Source organism: Tyto alba, unplaced genomic scaffold (genome assembly GCF_018691265.1).
Source record: "Tyto alba isolate M040663 unplaced genomic scaffold, T.alba_DEE_v4.0 Super-Scaffold_17, whole genome shotgun sequence".
NCBI lineage: Eukaryota > Metazoa > Chordata > Aves > Strigiformes > Tytonidae > Tyto > Tyto alba.
In genome coordinates this window covers 10,197,751-10,213,735 of record NW_024881279.1, presented here as the reverse complement: position 1 = coordinate 10,213,735, position 15,985 = coordinate 10,197,751, and the positions used below count along the sequence as shown (strand labels likewise).

Below are 15,985 nucleotides of genomic sequence, written 5' to 3'. Positions count from 1 at the left end.
CCATTTGCAAGTCATGAGTGTTCTGCCACCTGGCCGATAATAAACATTTAGTTGCAAAATTTTTTCTGCTTCCTATTTTAATGAAGCTGTGGGCAAAGAGCAGACACTGTTGCAGTACATCTTCTGGTGCACATGATTTTGCACCTGCAGGGGCCTTTCATAACTTCCTTTCTATTGCTGGATTGACAATTGGTTTGTTCCACCTGTGTCCTTCTTCCCTTCTCACTGTACATCCTTGGCAAACCATACTCCTGCCACACTTGTCCTCTCCCAGCCTCATCCCTCTAACGAGCCTGATTACGGCGACTGCCCGCTGACCTTACCTCACTGTTGCTGTAGCGAGCGAGCTCTGAGATGAAGCGGATGTGGTCGTCTCGGATCTGGACCATCTGCTCACAGATGTTGTACTGGGGACTTATGCTGCTCTGAGTACACGTCCACCTGGGCAAAAAAGCAAGGGTTTCAAGGACAGGACGTGGGGCTCCACGCAGACACCCCCAGGGACAAAGCCTTGCGCTCAACTGCTCTCTTCACTTCAACATGCCCAAGACATGCCACCTTCAGGGCAAATGTCAGCCTGTGTTGTCTCTCTCATGTCCCCTGGGTGTGAGGTCTTCCAGAGGTGGTCTCACACGGCATGATGGGGACACTTGCCTCACCTTTCAGCCTGAATATCCCCGCTCCATCCACCCTGAAGGCTGCTCTCCATCTTGAGCTCACCTTACCCCCATGAGCAGAGATGACTATTTCCCAGACCACCATCAGACAAACTTTCAGGGAAGGATGAACTGCAAATACCCAACATTGTTTGCATCCTTTCTGCTAAAGCTAAGGTTAATCATCCTCTTAGAGGTCATCCCTCCAGGTCTGAAACAGCTGGGTCATGCTGCCTTCTCCTGCAAGGAAAAACTCTGCAAGGGGCCAGCAAGGAAATATCCCTCCCACTCTGTTTTTGGTTCTGGCTCACTCTTCCAGGTCAGTGAACAACCCTGAGTATAAATGATGAGCAGAATATGGTTAAATGAACTAGATTTTCATTTGCATTGAGCCACATGTACCATGTTATAGTGTAATGATATCCTAAAAGAAGGTAGCGCTCCCCTGACAAAGGCACAGTCATATAAAGAAATGGTGCAAACCAGGTCTATTTAATTTAACATCTCCTTTTTCCCATTCTATGCTAGCCACAGATGTAGAACCAGAACGGCTCCACCAAAATGTTTTGTGCAAGCAAATGTCTGTCACTGAGACTCTCATGTCTTACTTTGTCATTAAAATGTAAAAGTTCAGATCTTGCTTTTTTCACCCCCAAATAACTGTCCATCTTCCAATAGTCATCTTCTTCAATCTAGATTGGCTGTACAAAAGGAAGGTGAGAAACCTGACTCTGATATGGACGCAGACATGAAGACATATTCCTACAGTTAACTGCAAGGCACTTGTTGCCAATATTTGTGGTGGTAGAAGGTCCTGGAAGTGCTGGGCCATGTCATCCCTTGTGAAATCCATCCTCCCACAGTCCCATCGCTCGACTCTTACCCGTTTCAATGTCCTGTGCTCCCCACCGGACAATTGGCAGGGTAGCAGGAATGGCCAGGGCTGCACCAGCCCTCCCTGCCACACACAACCTAGTCCACAGTGCAGAAACAAAGCATCATGCAGGAAAAACACCAATTAATTCCACTTTTATGGAGACAGGGAGGGAAAGAAAGTGACAAAAACAGTATTAGTAAAAAATGGGGATTATATGGAACCACCTTGGCAGAGTTAGTGCATGGAGTCCCATGCAAATTGCTGGGAAAGCAAGTGAGGAAGAAACATTGGTTAGTAAGGTACAGCACACAGACCTGGAAAGACAGATTTCAAGACAGACATTAAAACTATGCACAGGTAAACAGCCCGCGAGCTACCTTGGTTTTGAGATGAGAAAATGAATGCAGCTGACACATGTTTCGTTGAAATGTGCTTTCTGAATGATTTGGGATAGAAAGGTGCAAATTTTTAGACAATTTTTTCCTTTTAAATGGAGTTTTTGAAAACATTCTTTAAATATACATTTTGTAGACCTTTTTTTTTTTTTCCTTTTTCTTTCAATTTTAATTGAAAACCTTTTGCTCATGAAGTTTTGCCACGTTGTTGTCAAATTTCTTGTTAACAATTAATTGGCACTTTTCAACCAGCCTTGGGGAGGGCAGGGAAGGGTCGTTCCTGGGTGAGCCACATGGCAGGCAGAAAAGCTGGACCCTCTGGGGTGGAAGGGGACAAACAAAGTGGAGACATGAAACTGCAGGTTAGTTCCTGTCCTGCTGAAGATACAGCTTGGCTAGGCTGCTTCTTGCAGACACTGGAGAAATCTGACTTCCATGCAATATGGTCCCATGGGTGAAAGGCCACTCACTGGTGAAAGCCAGGCTGCCATCAGCCGTTACAGCCAGACAGAGCTCAAACAGTCTTTGCTTATGTGTGGTTGAAAATACCATTCCAAGGATATCCAAACCTAACACCGGTTCTTCTAGCAATAACTGAGCACAATGCAAAGCTACAAAGACAAGTGGGGCCTCACACATGCCTAGTGTGATCTGAAACGTCGTCTGCAAATTCATCTGACAGGGAGCAGCAAACTGCCTGTCAACCCAGGCTGGGAAGTGGTGCTTTACACTCCTGAGCACTGCCATAAAGGCTCCATTTCTGCCTTTTTCCCACAATATTCATTCATTCCCAGTGCATCTGACCCCCCCAGTTCAACCCTCGTTCCTGCTGCCCTTCTTCACAAAACCTGCCTGAGCTAGAGGCGCCCTGGCTACTGCCAAGAGATCCACTGCTGTGTTCACGCTCTGGAGGATTTTGTCCCTGGGATGAAAAATGTGGATTAAAATCTCTCCAGAGCAGGGACACGCTGCTCGCACTCACACACCTCGCAAGCACTCAGCGGCTGCCCCGAGCCGCACGCCGGCCGCCTTTTTCCTCCCTCCTGCCTCGCTGCCGGCCACCGAGCACCTCCCCAGCCCCTGCCAGCGCGAGCAGGCCTGCGGGCCTGCCCGCTCCCCTGCCCCTGCACGCAGGGGGTGGGCACACAGAGGTTCGGAGCTGGCTGCACACGCACACCCTCGGGGGCCGGCGAGGACATCTTCCCATGCAGGGACAGGGAGGAACACACGTGCACACAGAGCTGGCACGCCGGGACTCACACCTCACAGGGACACACACCGGTACCCGTACACAGACCTCACGCACGCCGGAGAGTTGCAGCTCCCACGGCTTTCGGGACACACACAGAAGCCAAGAGACATTATGGCAGGCACTCACTTGGATTTGTTCTCCTCATAGTGAGCACTGGTCTTAATGTATCTGGCCAGTTCTATCTGCATATCGCCGAATAAAGGAACGACCTGCAGCTGCTGGAAAAGAAAACAAAAGATGGTTGAAACACGGCGGAGAGAGAGCCTGTGGCCTCAGAGTAATACAAGGGACTACGAAACAGCATCCTGCGTCTCTGAAGCTATGGGAAGTGTCAGACTGTTTAAAGCAAGGTGCAAACCTGGAGCCAGGGTCATTTCACACTTAGGAAGTGACCAAAAATGGTCACAGGGCTTTTTGTGTGAGGAAAATCACCCCCTACGAGTGCTCTGGAGCCCTGGACTTGCTGATACCGGGCTAGTTATGGCCACAGTGGTTCAGTGCTGTAACTGGCCAGAGGGAAGGCTCTTTTTACAACAAAAAGACAGAAGCGTAGTCCTGAGTAGGGCTTATTGCCTCCCACCATAATCCTCCAAGAGAACAGAGGGATGAAAAAACAGCATGTCGGTATTTTGGCAGCAAGTTGCTGCGGCTCCCTTCAGAGGGGAGCTGTAGGCTGCTTTGCTGCCTGGACTCCCAGGGATGTGACATCTTTCCTCAGGGAATTGGACCATACTTCGGCACTGTGGCTGCTTGTGACGTGTCTTTAAACTTCTCCACAGAGAGAAAGACACAGGCAAACACAACATGGCTTTGCTCACTCTTTACATCTCAGGAGGATTTGGATGGGAAACAAATTCAAAGTGCACTGAACCTACTCCAAGCTCAATTAGGTCCCTGCTTCACTAAGCTTTCAGCTGCAAACAAAATGCCACCAAGAGCTACCGACATTTCTTCAATAAATTATGAAGCTTCAACTTCACCCAGCTACAAAAGCCTTGCCCAAAAAAATGCAGATAGGATGGTGGCAAATTCCCTGTCCTATTATCACATTATTTTCCCAGGCTGGCTTGTGCGGAGGATGTGTAATGCTGTCATCAGGGATTCCCAGTGGCACTTTCATAAAAGGTTTAAGTGTAGGGGTAGTTCATTTTCACTACTCAAATTCCTGGTCAATCCACTAGAAATTTAATCAGAAGGCAATAAGCAGACGTAGTAAGAGGAGTAGTTGGCCTTTTCTTCTTGAGATCAGATAGTCTGGAGTGGTACTTAACTGATTAGGTGAGACCACAGCAGATGTTGGAGAAGTGCAAATAGAAAAAAAGCAGGAAAGGAGGAAATTATTCCATGCAATGGAAGACACTTTACCTGATTCTTTGATGGCCCACAGCACTTTGCAATGAACAGCAAATCTGTGTGAACGCACCAAGATGACTGAACCCTACAGATTACATTGCAAGCTTGATTTAAACGGAGATTCATTTGAATTAGTAAAGCTGACCCAGGGAAAACTTGGAAGACTGAGGGATAACATGATAAATCACCTTTGCAGAGTTGCAGTCCTCGGCAGTCTCCTCAATGACTGGAGGGTATTCCACCACCTCATTATTGCCCTGTCCATGAGGTTATAGTGCCTGTCCATAGTCCCCTCTGTGGGCATTTCAGCCCTGTTCTCAGAGCTGTCCCCAAGAGATGATGCAAATTGGGGTAAACAGGTCCCCATTCGCTCAGGGTGCAGATGCAGCAGCTGGTACACCAACCTTTCATGAAACCACCCATCTGGGCTTGCCCGTTCCACCCCCCTGTACAGACCCAGCACACCACCTATAAACTGCAAGTCAGGGCAATAAGCAGGGAGGCATCCTCTACCTTCTCACCACAACTTCTTTCAGGCTCCTCAGCAGCTCTCTGGGTAAAGCTGCAGTGAGAATCCACTCTGCTGAAAGAGCTATGGGGACGAAGTGCTCTGTGGCCCACACAAAACCATCATCTTATTTTCTCTGATGTGGAGCAAATGTTGGTAACAAAACCTAATTTTTCTCTCAGGAGAAAGATTAATACAATGTAGGCAAAAAGACTCTGGAAGGACTGCTCAAGCTCATTAGGTCAAAAGGAAAACTAATTGCTCCATCTGTAAAGTTATTCTGCCATCCTCCGACTATACTGTTATTCTTTGCTGCAAATACCTTTGTCCCTTGCCAGATCCCACCATACCTTCTAGAGCTGACCTGCCCAAACCTGAAATGCCTCCTAGACCCAGCCTGCACGCAGGAGCAGTGGAAATGAGGTGTCATTTCCCCCTGCAAATGCCGCGGGCGGTGCTGTGCAGGGTCTCAGCCCCCCTCGCCATCTGCCACTGGTGGCCAGTGGCTCACTAACACCAGATTTTGGGGGGAAGTAACAGCGTTATCCCAAACCTTTCTCATGCTCAGTGGCCCCAGGGAAATGCAGTTGGGTCTCCAGGTGTGGACCAGGACCTGAGAACACACAGCTGCACATGTGCATGGGCAGAGGGAAGCTGCACGGCTGCTTCCCACCCTGCCACTGAGAGCATCCAGTTCTCGCAGGCCTCTCCCCAAAACCTGTATCTCAGATAAGACAAAAAAGGTTCATCAAGCCACTGGGTGAGCACATCCAGGTCCTAGCTGACACAGGCTCCCCAAGAAGCTTTTTCTGTCCTACAGGAAGCACAGTTTATACATGAAATAAGACTGCCAGATCACATGTTGGCTGGCCAGCTGTGTCCCCTGTCCCTCAGCTCAGCAGCTTGCTGAGGGAAAGGGGAGTGCAACCATCACCCACACAGCCCTCAGCAAACCAGCCAGGTTTGACAGTGGCCTGAAATCACGGTGCTCCTCAGGAGACTGCAAACCTGCCTCAGAAATGTGCAAAGAGATAGAAACGATGTCAGTCTGGCACACTCTTCCCTCATCCACAAAACAGATAGCACACACATCGTCCCCCTCCTTTGCCCCTCGGCAAGAGGCAGGCAGAGCTGCCACAGCAGCCGGCTGCCCAGCGAAGGCGTGCAGGGTCCCCAGCACCCCCCAGCTCCCCAGCTCCAGTGCCGTGGGAGCGGAGCCAGCCCCGGGCACCGCTCACCCATCCACAGCCTTGCTGGTGCCAAGGGCTGGCATCGCTCGTCTCACCCACACTGCAGCTCTGTGCCCACTTAGGTTCACAGCAATCCCATTCCTCATCTTTGGCCTAGATAATTTCTTGATCGTTTGAGTTTGCTGGACCTGTAAATGACTCCTGAGGTTTGTTTTTTATTGCCAGCATGTGCAACGATATGGGTTGCTAATTCAGTGGTCTGCAGTAAACTTCAGCCTCCATCCAGACAGGTCACTGACCTTGAAGAATTTGTCTATTTTGCTAAGGTTGATTCTCTTCTTGGCGTCCAACTTGTAAATGTTGCTGACATTCCCATCCATAAGATACAGGCCAAACCCCATCACCTGGAGAAGGCGGAAAGGGTAGGTTTCATTAGTGTGAAGTCAGCAGCACAAGTCAAAGACAGTTTACCATCACTTAGCATGAAGAAAGACCACTTCAGGCTCCTTGTACCACCTGACACTCATGAGAAGACTGTATGAAACGTGCACATATGTGCAAGGACGTACCTGGTAGAGAGAGGATACATGATGGATTGCTTTGGTCTTCTGTGCAAAAACATATGACACTCACTTTGGTAATTTGTTCCTCCTCTCTCTCACATAACAACAACCCAAAGGCAAACATTTACTCCCAAAGAAGAATTGACAACATTTAAAATACGCTCCTGGATTGATTTTTTCCCTTTAACTTAGTACAAATCATTACAGATATTCAAACTACCCACATTACCCTTCAAAGAACCTTAGCTGACTCATACTGTGGTAATGAAGTTCTTATGGTAATAGCAACGGCAATCACTGTAATAACTGACTGACAGTAAGGACAAATATACAAAACAAGCAGATACTTTGGCATGTTCATCTTGAGGGCTCTTTAGAGTCAGGAAATGAAACCCGTAAGGATCTGCCTTCTGCAGGGAATTATTGCTGGGAATGGACATCAGGAAGAAAATTCAGGGCTGCAAAGTTGGTGGTGATTTTGGCATGTCCTATATAGTTACCCAGGTCAAACCCATGATTCTGCACATCCATGCACAACAGAAAAATCCCTTCCAGCTCTGGAGAGTGCAGGGCACCCACCAGTGCTCTCGTCCACCAGCTGGAGACCACCACCATGCACGTCCCAGGCAAGTAGGGCTACTGGCAACCTTGGGAAAAATTGACGGAAAAGACAGAGATGGAGATGGGGAAGAGCAGAGGAGAGGGAGAGAGGAAGGAAGATTTTTATATGGAAATGTGGGAAAAGGCCAGAAAGGACAGCAGATAAATCATGGGAAAAGGTCCAAATTACAGCAGGAACAGAGACAGCTCACAGCACTGCCCGACAGAGGTGCCACTTCAGAGCACTGGGGTGGGACATCTCCGACCCACAGCCACATCTGGTCTGTTCAGCTAAAAAGAGGTGAAAGAGGAGAAAATGAGGGAATTGAGGTAAGGCAGCAGAAAACACAAAGTAACAGAGATCAGAAGGGAAACAGGAAGGGGAGGAGGGCAGCTTTGCTGCTGCATGCAAAAAACTGTCCCATCTCATAGCAACTCATGTGTCCAGAGGATGGTGGCTCTGCAGAAAAGGGATGCATGTAAACCCAAAGGAGAAAAAAATAAAGAAAATTAAAAGAAATGTTGTCCTGGGAGGGAAATTAATTTTACTAAAACAAAAGTGAAACTACGCAAGAACCCAGCCCCGTAAGCATGGCCGAATCTCACCTTTAAGAGCATGTGTTTCTCACTGGGAGTGAGATACATCTTGTTTTCATAGTAATCCACACAGATGTTGACAATATCAGCTAGCAATTCCTCATAGCCAGGGATAACCTCTAGTTGTTGGTGCAGACACTGAAACATCAACAAGGGCCACATTATCGACATGGACAGAGGAAGGGCAGAAATCAGGGGAGAAACATATTTGAACGATTAAGAGTAGAATGGTAAGAGGTTTATTCAAACCCCATCTACATACTTTTCTTAAGTTACTGGCAGAAGACTGACCTCACGGTACCATCTGTAAGGAACAGCCTTCCTTCTGCAGGACAGCTCTCCCCTTCAGACTGATCACAACAGCCAAACATCAGACACGGAGATGTAAAGAAAGATGCCTCAGAAGCAGACTTTCTGACTCTACTCTGTGTGATATTCTACCTAATTAGCAGAAGCTACAGAGGCTGTGAAGTGTGGAGGGCCATGGGGTCTGAACTTCAGTCCCCATTCAGTTGCAGAGACAAACCGGATGGCTTTCCTGGGGAAAACAGGGGAAGAGGTTCTGGAAACAGTTCCCCCTCTAAGAACTCTTGCATCTTTTAGACCTTCATCTTTGTCTTGACCTTCAAAGCCACCCAGGATGATCCATGAGAAGGAGATACTGCTATAATTATACAGCCTGACCAAAAGACCATCAGGGTCAGTGACAATGACCCAACAGCTATTGCCATGGTCTGGTCTGAAGTGCTGTCAGCCTTGGTGAACTCATTGCCTCTCTCTACTCATGGAAAAGTTAAGTAGAGAAAAGGAACCTGCCTGTGTGATGCGGTTGTGGTTTGCCAGGAACATGGAGAGGTTCTGGGACTCCTGGATGGACTGGGGGTCTGCCATCTTCCGCAGAAACTGGGCAGCTCTGGAAGGGAGAAATCCAACATCACCAAGGATCACTCACCCAATGTAAGACTTTCACCACCCATCTTCCCCCTTTGACCTGCAGCTGCAATGCAGCCTCACACCCGCCTGCAGTATAGCTCTGCTCTTTCCTCGTTTCACCGAGAGGGAACCAAAACACAACAGGGCTCAGAGATTTGCCTAAAATCACAGAGAGAGCCTACAACAGCAGAGAAACCCAACCTCTAGCCTCCTGAAGTCCACTTGACCTCATGGCTGGGCAGACCAGGTACAGTCTGCACTCCTGCTGCTTCACCGTCTCTCACCTTTTGTAGGCAGAATGGTCATTTTTGACGCTGCACTTCATGTTCTTCAGCTCATCCAGGACAGCAAACATGTTAATGAACTTGCCCAGTGTGAGGAGGTAGGCCTCAGAGACAAAGTCCTTCCTCCGCTCGGCGTGGCATAGGCGCTTCACCTCACTGCAGAACCGCTCAATAGCCTTGCGCTGGAAGGCAGCAGAACAGGGTCATCCCAGCAGTGGCTCACGCATGGTCATTGCACCACCACTGGGACCCCTCTCCACCCACCCAGCCCACAGCAGCTCTGTGTTGCCACGTGATCATTGCTCTGTTGGGATCTAAGTGTATTATTTTGTCAAGTGCCTCAAGTGTAGCAACTTCTAAATTTAAGCTTTGGTGCTCTTTGCCAGCTGACCCCAAATTAAGGGGGGCTGTGAGCACACCCCTGTTCCCACTGGCACAGCAGGAGGAGGGTGTCCAGCTGCATCCCGCTCCAGGCACCAGCTGCACCACCAGCCCTCAGCTCTCCCTGGCTTTGCTTCAAAGAGCAGAAAAGCGAGCTGTACTGGTGCTGGTAGAGAAACAGCTCTTCACATCCACCAGCCAACACCCCAGAAAAACAGGAGCCCATGCCACCATGTAGCTCCACATAGTAGGGGCTCTGGTCCTCCATGAACTTCAAAGGCTGAGGTGTGCCCATTCCCAACTTGTATATAAGATTTTGGGGCTGAGCAAGGGACACACAGATTTTCCTTCAGACAGGTCTCAGGCATCTGGTGGTGGCTCTAAGGAAGAGACCTATCAGGGAGTTTGGGGGGTCTCCAAGCTAGCCTGGCAGGCAAGGATAGCACAGTCCTGCTTAGGATAAGTTAACACCAAAGCAATAAATTCTTTTTGCTCTCTCCTTGACCACTTACCTGAAAATACATGAACTTCATAAGCTTGGTGACTTCTGGTTCCAGGACTTCCACTGTCTTCTCATAAATCTCCACTCGGTTTGGCTGTTCATTACATTTCACCTGTGTCACAAAGCAAATCACCCGTGTCAACATCAGAGTTTCTAACACAGCTGTGGACTGCAACAGCCACCATCTTCTGCTTGTCTCACAGTGAATCCTGTCACCATCTGAGGACAACAGAGGGACCTGAAAGGGAGCTTGTTCTCAAGGCAATAGGTGACAACAGAAGGGGCTATCTCTCAGCTGTGAAATTCTCTTCATGCATTATAAACAAGCATAGTCCTGACTCTGAGAAATAAGTGTTCTAATGCATTTGTCTGGGGTAGAACACATGGAGTCTGGACTTGCTACACAACATGGGAATGTTGTATCATTAAGTTCTTTGAGACGTTGTGTTGCACAGTCCCACGGACACATAAGGCACCAGGATACAGCTCTGCTATAGCCTCCATGGGATAATTTTGTTTCTGTTGCCAACCTGTTAAAAATCACTGGGCTTGTATGTGGCTAGCAGCAATGAAGTGAGTCACCTTCACTAGAATCCCAGGAAGCTAAATTTAACGGCTTATTCAGTTGTCATCCATCTCATGTCCACACAGTTACTTGGAGTCATTACCAAACTTTTAGGGGAAACCCCAACTGCCCAAGGCAATGCATCCTGCTGTCCTCCTCTGGTTTTGTTTCCAGCTGTTGCTGACACAAGACTGTGATGGGGCTGACAGCTCTGGTGCAAATTTAGTAGCTCAGCAGCTGACACACAGGGCACAAGGAGACAAATCAGCCAGCTTTACATGTGGGAAGATGCAAAAGTAGCTTTGCCCTCTTTGTAGTGGGGAACCTAATGTCCCGGCCCCGGCAATTTACACCACAGTCAGGCAGTATTGATGGCCATGAGGCTGCTGCCTGTGGTAAGGAGGAGTGGTGCACATTTAGGTGTAGGCTCTGTTCTTCACCTGTAAAACCACAATCTGTGATGCAGCACAGGGAGGTGTACGTGACTGTGCAGCCAGGCTGGGGGGCTGAGAACAGGACTTTGCCCCATGGCAAAGTGCAGGGGTTGTTGCAACATCAAATCTGGTGAATCTGTAAATGAACCCTCTGCCATCGTGTTGTCTGCTCCTCTATCACACACGGCACTGCCTGCAGCCCAGGGGAAGGATAGGGCAGAGAGCAGGGACCCCACAAGCTGTGCTCAGAGAGGCACAAACGTTGCAGGGGTGACCAGGATGGGAGGATGATAGAACGCCAAAACAGATAATCTGTAGCACTGTCTTACCATCAGCTCAGCCACTATCTGCCTTCTGTTAGCAAAGCCATGAGAGGCAATAGCAGCACAGAATAAAATATAAATGGGAGATAAGCAAATATCCAATCAGCAGCAGAAATCTCCCCAGGGCTGGGTCTCATGAGACCATCAGTAGAGTATAACCTGAGGGGAACTGAGGTTTGACCTTTCCCGCAGAATCACAAACATGGGCATTGCCAGCCATGTGGAAAGAGTTTTTCCTGGCTCCACGGAAGTGCTGCAAGCCCTTTTATCTGTAGGGTTAATGGAAGTGCACTGCACCTGCCCCAACGCATTGTCAGTCAGCATTTTTGCAGTGATCCAGCACGTGTTCACATTGCAGAAGACAAGCTCTGAGCTGGAGTCTGAATCACGATCAGTGGGCCACATGGGCAACCTTACTCATATCTGTAGGTGTTCGCAGGATGAAGCCACCAAAATTCAGGTTGGAGAGAGAAGGACTAGAAAACAGTTGAAGCAAAACTAGCAGTAGAGGAGGAAAATGATTAAATGTAGGGGGAGACCAGGATCCTCAGGTATATCAGCAACAAAAAAGGGCATTTGGGGAAATGTTCTGGCATATCGATGTGATCCTTCATGCATCCTCACACAGCACCTACAATTCTGGGGCTCCCACGGGAGCAGAGAGAGCACCCCAGAGTCTGGGATGCTGAAACCTGCCCCAGCTGTCTAATCTGCTCTGTGCAAGTCAGGGAGAGCCTGAGTCTGACACATCTTGACAGGACCTGCTGTTTTCATCTCAGGCTGCCTGGGCTCCCTTCTTCACAGAGCACAAGAGTCTCACTCAGCACTGGGGCAATTTTTAACTGAAGCTGAAATTCCTGATACCATGACACCATACAGTGGTATCAGGAAAGTGTGATATAAACCAGATCTGATTATTTAACTCTCAACTTCCAAAAACTAACTGCCTTTGCCTGAAGCAAACTTCATCTCCCCACAACATGAGAGAGAAAAATATTCTAGTGGTGCACTGGGAAGGAAATAAGTGCACTGCTTTAATTAAGTCAAAGGCTACCCATTCTGCAAACAGAGAAGTGGACAAAGACCTGAGTAACAGAAGACAGCACCATCCCAAGTACCATGCTGGACTAGAGCTGTGCTCAGCTGAGTCCTGTTAGCAGCTGTAGGACAAACAAGCTGGTCCTGCAGGGATGGAATAACTTCAGGTGCGACTGCTTTGGGGAGCAGGGGAGGGGCTCATGAAACCAGGAAATGTATATGAGGCAGTGGGCTTGGGGTGAGTGTGATTGAGCTGAGAGGTTCTGCTAGGAGTGTGAGGGTTGGTGTGCTGGTATACATGAGAATGATGTGCGGATGCCCTTTGCTAGCGCAGCAGTCTAGATCTGCTTCTGAAATGGCTACCAGATGCTGAGGTCAGTGACTGGGACGTTGGTGGGGAGAAGACAATGTGAAGAGTCAGTGGTCTCTCTTTTCAACCCTTACAGCTGCTTCAGTCTTCTCTTCTTTTTTTTTTTTTTTTTGTTCTTCTACCTCCAGTCCAAACTAACTCACAATGAAGACAAAACCAGCTAGGCGTTCTGGGAACATCCATGTGTGGGAATGGCTTGAGTACCTGGGGGATGGCTCGTGAGCAACTCCTCCATGTGTAAAGCATCACAGCATACTCATGGCCTTCTTCCAGCATTTCATTCTGAAAGAAAAGATAGAGAGGTGTTGCTGGGGCAGGGCATGAACTGGAGGCTCAGCATCACTGAGGCAGCACCCATGGACTCACCATGCTGGAGTGAACTGTTGCCTGCTCAATGTACCTGGCAATACCAGTCACAAAAGCATTTCTGTCTTCAAAGTTTGTGTCAAAATTAGCCTATGGGAAAAATGGAGAGATGGGCATTAAAATACATCTAGTTGTTTGCTTACCTGATACAGTTCAGCATGGGATGTGCTGGCAAAAAGACAAATCAGTAGGACTCCTGGGGCATGGGAGCAGTTTATGAACCGTTAGAGGTACTGCATCTCTAGATCTGAAGGAGATTCACACATGCAGCCTGAGATGCTTCTGAGTCACACATATTCATTAGAGAGAATCCTGCAGATTATATGTGTGAAAGCACAGCAATCAAGACTGACAAACTCTCGTAAAATCAAGCCAAACTCAGGTGGGGATCAGCTACAGGGAATTGCAGCCACACCAGAAAGCAAACCTACAGCAATTATTGTAAGGATTTTAGCTTGGTAACTCACAAGACAGATGCAGCCTCATTAATTTTCATTTGTGCCCTGGCTGCTAGGGGAAGACCACATCCTGTCAGCAGGAATTGCAAAGAATAAACACATGGAAAGGGCAAGGAATGAGATGTCTGGAAAATATAAATATGAAAGTCAGCACTCATCCAGACACTGTTATTAGCACTAGTGTTGCTCTTGCAAGCAGATGCTTTGGGATGAACAGTTGTTTTGGAAGTTAAGCTACTGCTTTGGGTTGGGAGAGGGGGAGCAAGAAAGTGCAGAGCAGGGCAGGGGATGAGACAGCAGCTCCTCAGCCCCTCTGTGCTGAGTGCCCATTCCCAAGTCCTGGGCTCGGGTAATTTCCTCTTAGAAGGCTGGCTGATGTTATCTGCTGGAGGGCAGAGTGTACAAAAGTCCCAGGCTCCCAGAGCTGTTCCTTGCAATGACGTTAGCATTGCAGCAATTGTATTCACCTCAGTAACTGATTTCCTGAGTAAATAAGGCAGGAGAACAGACCCCATGGCCACAGGGCTACTCTTCTTAGTGCCTTCAGGACACTGCATGTGACAAGAAAAGGTGAGGCTGCATATGCATGTCTGGCTAGCAGGGGAAAGGACTACATACAAACAGGTATGATGAGGAAACAGGCTTGGCCAATATCTCTAGATCCAGTTTAGATGAGTTTTTTTTAGGCCCAGCGGTGTGCACACACTTGTGGTGCTGAAAGGAGGGTGTGCCATCAGGCTGGACCCTGATCCCCTCACAGGACACAAGTCAGCAAAGAGTAAAAATGATTTAAAGAAGAGATAAGCAAAAAATGATATGAAGATTTTCCAGAGAGTTGAAATTTGAACATCCCAGAACTGCCTTTGGGTCTGATAACCTATAGAGATACTAACGCTACTGAATGAGCCCACAGTCTGACCTGCTGAAAGAGATACTGTAATTTCAGACCCCTGTGTACATGGCATGGCAATCACTGTGCGGGTGTGTTTATACACTGCCATGGCTAAGTCATGAATTCAGCAGTGGCAGGATGGCAAAAGCAACCCCACATTATATTTAACCCTGGGTGTGTGCTATAGGGCAGGGCGTGGTGGCCAAGCAGTGGAGGCATCCTGCTGCAGATCTAAAAGCAGGAGTTTGGGCCTTACCCTGAGCTCGGGCCAAGCTTTGCTTGGTCAGTGCAGCTGTAGCTAAATCTGTGGTTGTTCAAGGCAGAGAAGCGATTGCAGTGACTGCCCTCCCTTGCATGCCATCAGCTCCCCAGACCGGCAGCTCCAGCTGTGCTAGCGGCACAGGCCAGCCAAAGTCAGGCAGAGCTCTGATTCTGACCTACTTAGATGCGGGCCCTACCATAAAAAGGAAGCACAGAAATATGTGCATAATAGAACATTGCTGAGAACTTTCTGCTCTTATCACAAATCTTATCTCCTGCTTCTTACCCGTTCATGCACTCTGGTTTTCATTTTTTAACTTCCCTATGCCTTGCTCAGCCTTAAAGATCCCTTTCACTAACCCCTAGTGTTTTTGTTTTAAAGTTTTTGGGAACAGATTTGTGACTAGATCTGTTCTGAACATTTCCTTAAACATGGTGAACCCAGGATGTTTTCAGACAGTTCTCACAGTGCCACGCGCCCCTGTGTTTTGCATGAGCTAGTGAACAACCCTCCCTGCCCCACCACCTCTGGGAGCTGAAGGTACCTGGTACATGATGGAGGACGGAGGCGGTTCGATGCATGGCTGCTGGTCTGGAAGAGGCAGCTCCTCCAGTAAATCCACGTTGGACAAGGCATCCTCTAGCGTGACGTGAGTGGTCATGGTTCTGGATGTTCAGTTTCCGCGCTAAATCCACAGGAAAAGAGAGGGTGATAGACAGACAGACAGCAGCCAGAAGACTGAGTGGGAAAGCACCAAAGGACAAAACCAGAACCACAACTAGCTGACACTGCAGGAGACACAATCCTGGTTTATCTTGTTTTCCTTTTCTTGTGTATTTAACCTACACCTCTATGTCATCTCTCCTTCTGTGACTCAACAGCAGAGTAGGAATGCAGAATATGAGGAACACAACTACCCACCTATGCCCTTCTCTGCTTAACTCTATGCAAAACTGTTTAAGACAGAGCACAGCTGGGTGCTGCAGTGCAGCTTTAGCAACCCCGAGTGAAAGCGTGTGATCTGAAATGCAAAGCAGCGCTATCAAAAATATCTCTCAAAGCAGCCCAATTATAAAAGTATGACTGATGCTGACACTCACATGCTCTATTTCTCACACACATGAACGGTGCTCAAAACTGCAAACAACAAATTGCATTCCCAAGGGTGAACCAGAAAGGATTGAGT

The 15,985-nt window shown here is 48.3% G+C and overlaps 1 protein-coding gene across 4 annotated transcripts in view; it reads right to left on the bottom strand.

Moving 5' to 3' along the window:
* The window catches only part of CYFIP2 (cytoplasmic FMR1 interacting protein 2), a 56,429-nt gene that overhangs the window by 33,284 nt on the left and 7,160 nt on the right, over positions 1-15,985 (bottom strand). For 3 of the 4 annotated variants that reach the window (XM_033006195.2, XM_042790460.1, XM_042790458.1), the window contains exons 2-11: positions 15,344-15,484; positions 13,188-13,277; positions 13,026-13,103; positions 10,102-10,203; positions 9,209-9,390; positions 8,808-8,904; positions 8,001-8,129; positions 6,531-6,635; positions 3,307-3,398; positions 324-441 (exon numbers count right to left, since the gene is read on the bottom strand). In XM_033006195.2, the coding sequence (XP_032862086.1) occupies positions 324-441; positions 3,307-3,398; positions 6,531-6,635; positions 8,001-8,129; positions 8,808-8,904; positions 9,209-9,390; positions 10,102-10,203; positions 13,026-13,103; positions 13,188-13,277; positions 15,344-15,460 (1,110 nt within the window). In that variant the 5' untranslated portion in view covers positions 15,461-15,484. The remainder of the gene's footprint in view (positions 1-323; positions 442-3,306; positions 3,399-6,530; positions 6,636-8,000; positions 8,130-8,807; positions 8,905-9,208; positions 9,391-10,101; positions 10,204-13,025; positions 13,104-13,187; positions 13,278-15,343; positions 15,485-15,985) is intronic. The other variant, XM_042790459.1, reaches the window with a different exon arrangement.